Source organism: Drosophila busckii, chromosome X (genome assembly GCF_011750605.1).
Source record: "Drosophila busckii strain San Diego stock center, stock number 13000-0081.31 chromosome X, ASM1175060v1, whole genome shotgun sequence".
Taxonomy (NCBI): Eukaryota; Metazoa; Arthropoda; class Insecta; order Diptera; family Drosophilidae; genus Drosophila; species Drosophila busckii.
In genome coordinates, this window is record NC_046608.1 from 11,806,481 (window position 1) to 11,812,879 (window position 6,399).

At 40.7% G+C, this 6,399-nt stretch overlaps 3 protein-coding genes across 3 annotated transcripts; 1 reads left to right on the forward strand and 2 right to left on the reverse strand.

Annotated features, from left to right (window-relative positions):
- Nucleotides 1–399: 399 nt before the first annotated feature.
- Nucleotides 400–1,071, forward strand: LOC108606876. Its single transcript, XM_017997399.1, has 3 exons — nucleotides 400–473; nucleotides 530–708; nucleotides 783–1,071. Exons 2-3 carry the CDS (start codon nucleotides 550–552, stop codon nucleotides 1,050–1,052), a joined length of 429 nt encoding a protein of 142 aa, XP_017852888.1. The 5' UTR covers nucleotides 400–473; nucleotides 530–549; the 3' UTR covers nucleotides 1,053–1,071.
- Nucleotides 1,072–1,577: 506 nt separating this feature from the next.
- On the reverse strand, nucleotides 1,578–3,052 carry LOC108606875 (nuclear envelope integral membrane protein 1a). The gene has a single exon (XM_017997398.1). The coding sequence runs from the start codon at nucleotides 3,032–3,034 to the stop codon at nucleotides 1,601–1,603; it is 1,434 nt and encodes a 477-aa protein (XP_017852887.1). The 5' UTR covers nucleotides 3,035–3,052; the 3' UTR covers nucleotides 1,578–1,600.
- Nucleotides 3,053–3,236: 184 nt separating this feature from the next.
- Nucleotides 3,237–5,241, reverse strand: LOC108606874 (probable cytochrome P450 28a5). Its single transcript, XM_017997397.1, has 6 exons — nucleotides 4,985–5,241; nucleotides 4,678–4,924; nucleotides 4,506–4,610; nucleotides 3,897–4,446; nucleotides 3,564–3,830; nucleotides 3,237–3,495 (listed from the first exon to the last, which is right to left on the reverse strand). The coding sequence occupies exons 1-6, from the start codon at nucleotides 5,170–5,172 to the stop codon at nucleotides 3,329–3,331; spliced, it is 1,524 nt and encodes a 507-aa protein (XP_017852886.1). The 5' UTR covers nucleotides 5,173–5,241; the 3' UTR covers nucleotides 3,237–3,328.
- Between the last annotated feature and the right edge of the window lie 1,158 nt (nucleotides 5,242–6,399).

Here is a 6,399-nt window from a genome sequence, read left to right on the forward strand (position 1 = left end):
ATTAATCATACGATACACAATAATCGATTGTTTCGTTTAACATAGCGATTAATTGTATCAAAAAATGTGTTTCGATTAGTTGAATCACTAATCGATTATATTACAATATAATCGCCATTTATACAAGCTTTGGAAAATTGCACCATATGAAAAAGCACCCCAATATATCATCAAATGCCGTACAATAATAGTTTTGTAGAAACGTAGCAGAAAATCAAAGGAAAATTCGCACCAGTTTTCACCTGCTATCAATAGTTCCGTGTTTTCAATTAATCGAATAATTAATTTTTTTCCCATCACTAAACACAACTGACCTACGTACGTTCTTATTTACTATGTGCCCACGTGCAAGTTTGCATTGAGTATTATTTTTAAAATTATAAATAAAATATTCTTAATTGCAGAATAATTAATTGGATTGCAAGTTACATTGAATTACTTAATACCAACATTATTTCTGTTTGCAGTAGTTGGTGAGAGTATATACTAAATATAAATTTTGAACTTGCTCCAAGTGTTCGTAAACTAGTTCACAGCCAAGATGCCTCGATGTTTTACAACACTACAAGCCTCACTGCAGACATAGAAACATTTGTTTATGTTTATTGTAAGACATTAATATCCACCTTAGTGGAGCTTTGCTCCATGGACGTTGACATAGAGTGGCATCCTATGACGCGCCTGGAGATTCTGGAGCAATTGGAAAAGGTAAGCCACCGTTTGTGGCTTATTTGCGCTATTGACGAATACAAATGTTTATATGTATGCTATTGTTCGAACAGCGTGCGTTATTTATACCAAATGCGCCAAGATTGCCGCTGGAGCAGCTGGAGCAGATCTATCGGGATTTTCTAGTGCCGCAACCACGTCGAGAACGCCGACGCATTCAAGCGACAGACGCTGATCCGCCGCTGCAGCGGCCACTGCCCAGCTGCTCCATTGAGCAGCTTATGAAGCGCATACAGGTGGTTTCTATGGCGGGGGACAAGCGATCAGCTGAAGTATCGCAGCAGCTGCAGGCCAAAAGAATGAAGTTAGATGAGCAAAGATGACGAGCGCGTAGAGCACTTCCAATTGAAATAGAGTTCTATTTGCAAAGAGTGAGAGAGAAAGAGACTACATGGCAGCTACACAGCATAGAGCGAGATGCGTAGATTGAAGTCAAAGTACACATTGCCGAATGTTGTGTAATTGACAAACAATTAACAAAGTTGCTGACTTATACATCAATACATTTATATATTTGTTCACATGTAAATGGCCATCAAATATTTGTCGAGTATAAATATACAACCTAGACGATAAATAGAAATTTCTTATACTAAAGCTGAAAATGAATAAATTGTTATGTTTAGTGAAACGTATTACATTTACAGCTCAGTTTGCTCACTTTGTGATCTAAAATTAGCAGCTATTTTATAAGATGTACATATTTTTTTACAATTTACGAACATGAGGTAACAAAAGTTGACAGTACATACACACATAGTATAGAGTGTTTTTCGTTAAGCGAACACGTTTTTTTGGCTTCGTTTAGACAGCAAATATAATTGATTCTTAATAGCTAATGAGTCTTCGGTTTTACGTTTTAGTTTTATTCTTAATCTTGCTCCACAAACAGTTCGGTGTCGTCGGAATCGTCATCAACGTCGAACTCATGTTCGTTATGATTAACTGGTGGACGTGCTGGAGGCAGCAGATGACGTGGTAGAAGTGGAAAGATGGCAATGGTCGGTGCACGGGGCGGTGTCCGTTGCTGATTGTTACGCCTGGCTGTGGGGCGATAGTACATGTTGCATTGTAAATAATCCTCAGCTTCAATCTCGTCGGCACCCTCCATGGAGTCCTCGATAGTGCGTGAATAGTCTTCGATTTCCTCATCGTACAAATGCGGTGCGCCATTGGCAAACGAAGCAAAACGCATCGGATCGCGCAAAGCGCTTATGATATTCCATTGCCGGCAATTGGGACTGTTGACATACTGGCGCAGCTCGGCCAGCGATCGTGTGGTCTCCTCCACAGACTGCTTGTAGTATTCCTCATTCGTAAGCAGACGGCGCTTGGGCGGAAATCGGCGTCTATAGACGGTCTGGGCGTAGCGGATCAGTGAGACTGGAAAGTAATAGGCTACAAAGGTGGCAATTAAAATTGCAGAACAGGCGCTGGTGTGCCAGCTGCTGAGACAAACAACCGCGCTGCCAATTGCCTGCAGCACCCACATAATGATGTTCTGTGATCGCGGATTCTTCGGTGGTCCAATGCGATAGCAGATCAGAAATGAAACCAGTCCGGTTATAGCCAAGTAGCCCATCACATAGTCACGATAGGTGAGCAGTATGAGGCGCATGTTGTTAGCCAACTGCTTGAGTATGTAAAAGCCAATAGTCCAGCCGCCAATCAGCACACCATACATCATTGGGCGACGCGGAAAGAGTTTCGAGGTGAAGGCTATAATGACCAGGAGCGAAGCGCATATGCCCAGGACAATTCCAGCTATATAATAGAAGACACTGTTCTTGGCCAGACGACCAGCTGTCCAAATGACAAGCAGACCCACAGCCAATTGCAGCACACGCCACATATCCATTTGCACATGATTGAGACTCACATTGTAGGGCTGCCTGGAGGCAATGCCCAGGCATTGCTGATCGAACGGCGACAGTTGTATGCGCTGACGTTTCTGTGAGAAGAGTGTAAAGCTGAACAGCGATCGATGCTCGTTGAAATGATCTAGCACCTCCTCGGGTGTGCGACCGCCATACTGCGAGTAGTCATCATTGCCAATGGTGAGGACAAATTCTACGGTTTCGAACAAACTTAGCACGGAATGCGCTTTGCCTGGGTAGCAGTAAGTACGGAGTACATTGCCGCCATATATATTGGCAGTAATGTCAATTGATGTCCCCTCCGCCAGGTGAACTGTATCAGTTGTGGGTTGAGCGCCAAAAACCGGCGTCGTAGATATTAGCACAATTGCCAGCAACAGTTTTCTGTTGAAAGTTGCCCACACCGCCTGGGGCTTCACTAGTTTCATTTTAAATTAATTTTTCACTTAAGCCTCTTAATGTATGTCAGCGTCCTCGGGAAATAACAAGTCGTCTAAAGAAAATATATGCATCTATGCTCTGTTGGTGGTTGTTTATTTTCTTTGCTGCAAATAGGGTTGTTCAATACATATCGCGATGGGATGATGTTTCGAAAGGTAGCATTTGCTACGTGGATGACAGTGTGTGCGATTATCGATAAATGTGGCGGGATTTTTTTTTTTTAAGATGCAAAGCAAAATTTTATTGCAATTTAGAATATATATACAAGGTTTAGCTGAAATTTACCCAAGTGGCTCAAAGTCTAGCCAAATACCGCCTTCAAGGCTAGTAATAATGCCCGTGGGCTCATACAAATTGTCCTTGCGAGTTTTGGGATTCGGACGCACCTGAAATTTAGTGAGCACCTCAACCACCGCTGCCTTGATTTGAGCCAAGGCAAAGCGCATGCCTAGAGTTTCCAAAAAGCCACCCGGGAATACATATAGGTATACATAATCTATGGAAATGCAAACTTACCTAGACAGATGCGTGGGCCATCGCCGAAGCCCATAAATACCCCACGCTCTCGATACATTTTGGCGGCATCGGGTTGCAAAAAGCGTTCGGGCTGAAAGGCTTGTGGGTTGGGGAAGTGTTTCTCATCCAGCATGAAACAGGTGTGTGGGACCACAATGGTGGTGCCGGGCTCCACTGTAAAGTCCTTGCCATTCTTGTTGCTCAGCTGTATGGACTCAGTGCAGAGTTTGTTAGACATAAAAGCTGGGGGAAATAGGCGTATGGACTCTGCATGGAGAAAATCGAACAGCTTTGAGCTTTGTGTTCAAAGAGCGTTGTTTGCTTCAGACTTACCCTGCACACAAGCATCTAGCAGTGGCAGGTCCTGCAACTTTTCAAACTCAATGTAACCTTGTTTATTGAGATGAGGCTGCAGCTCCTCACGCAGCTGTTGCTGCACCTGCTCATCTCTTGCCAGCAACAAGAGCAAATGACTCAGCACGGTGGCTGTGGTTTCAAAGCCATCCAGCAAAAAGGTCATAGTATGCGCTGTTAGCTGTCTGGTGTCCAGCTGCTTCTTGTTGGCCAATTGTATTATATAGTCTAAGAAGTCAACACGCTCGAATGTCTTTCCAGCTGCCAATTGAGCGCGTCGTAGATCTAAAGCATTTTGCATGAGGTCGACAAAAAAGTGCTCCACGGGCAGTGGCACAAAGCGTAGCTTGACCAGCTTGCGCAGCGATGGTACAGCGCTGACCAAAACAAAGTACAACATAAAGGTCCAGGGCTGATTGAACAGATCCTTAATGTGCGACATAATGGGCGTGGGCTTATCCGTGAAACTCTGCGCGCTTAGACCCAGCACACAGTCTGTAACCATTTCTGAGGTAAAGCACAGGCACATCTAGAGAAATATTTAATATATATAAAATGACAAAAGTAATTTTATATATCTCTACTTACATCTTTAGCATTGACGCCATCCGGCGCGCCCAGACGTATTTGCTTATTAATCCAATCGCTTAGCTTTAGACACACCTCATTTGTCACTGGATAAACAGTCTTGATCTGTTGTTTATAAATTTATATAGTTATATCTAGCAGATAATAAGATAGTAAGAGCGTTTCAACTCACACGACCCATGGTTAAGCCGGGTGTTATGTCAGCGCGTCGCTGCTTCCACAGCTCACCAGTCAACGAGAATGGATTATTGGCAAATATAAAGTCAGATTTCTCATCTACCATAAGCGATATCTCATTATCATGAAAGTGCCTAAAGTCGGAGACGAATACGCGCCGCGCTAGCTCTGGACTGACAATCAATAGCTGAGGACTGCGTGAGCCAAAGATGCCCACTGCATCATAGTCGGATTTGTATTTTCTATAAGCAATTAAATAGTTTATTATTTCAGAAAGTAATAACAATTATCATTATTCTTACTTGTATATATCTTCCAGATCGTAGGAGGCGTGTCGCTTCATTGTATACATATGCGGATAGTTGCCCGTAAACAAGTTGGGCTTGGGCCCGGGCACGCCACGCTTGCGCCAGTAGTCAAAGTTCCATGTCATAAACACATAGAAAACGCCCAAGAGCAGCAGGCCCAGCACTAAAGTAATCCACCACATGCTGCACAGAAGGTTCCAATTAGACTGTTTGTTTCTATGAGTGTTTGGCTTGGTTTTATGATGAGAATGTAGAGGCAGTAACTAGCTCAGCTAGGGAGGGAGAGCAAGTACACTGAGAATAAAGCATGTTAAGTTAATAAATAATAATCATATATAATTACATCACGGTTTATGCCTTGCTCAAATTATAATACGCGTATTTTGCATTTAACATTTATGAAATTTTGTTGCTCTATGTTAATTTTTATTGAGCATACCCCAACAAGTGGATATTTTCTATTGATAAGGCTTATCAAGCTCTAAAGCAAATAACTCGCTCTCTACCAACAAGCATTTGCACTTATACGCTTATGGCCAGGCCAAGTAGTATTGAACACTAGAGCAATATTTTATATTAACTGTTTGTTTAATGTGCCGCGTCGCGTAGTTAAACACAATAGATTATGGAAAATAAAATGACTAAGCAGCATAATGAAAATTTAATGCACTTTGTGCCAACTAATTATTTACATTTTTTTAAACATTTTACAAATGCCCTAAGCTTTGAATTACAGTGTACAACAATTTCAAATTCTGCCTCAGTTTCAATTAATTTAATTGACATTGAAAACAAAAGAATATGAGAGCTACTCAAGCGCTCAGTCGCAGTTAGTTTTAGAAAGAGAACACCAGAGAGAAAAGAAAGAGAGAGAGTAAATAGTTGACAGCTAGCTAACACTTATGGAAATCTAATTAGGATGCTATCTTTTTTTTTAGAATATGTTAAAAATACGTTATCAGTTGTTTAGAAATGAGAATACAATAGAACAATAAAAACAGAGAGCGAGCGTTGAGTCTGACAAAGTCAAGGGCAGTCTGAGTTAAAAATAAACATAAGCTTATATTAAATAAATGGCTGACATACTTACATAAGCTTAAATTAAATAAATGGCTGACATATATAACTTACGGTTTACTTACTTTTGCATTTGCATAAAAAATTACTTTACTTAGTGTTTTTTTGTGAAAATATTTCGTATTTATTTATAAATTAAAATGTACTTAATTGAATTTTTCATAATGCGCTAATTTTGTAGATTGTCCAAAAAAAAAAGAACCATAAACATAATTATAAATTTAATAGTATTAAAATATGCATGCTTATAGTTTCCTCTTTTGTTTTATGATATTTGTTTGCCAACAATCGTAATTTTTGTATAATAATAACATGCAAAAATATCTTTTGTC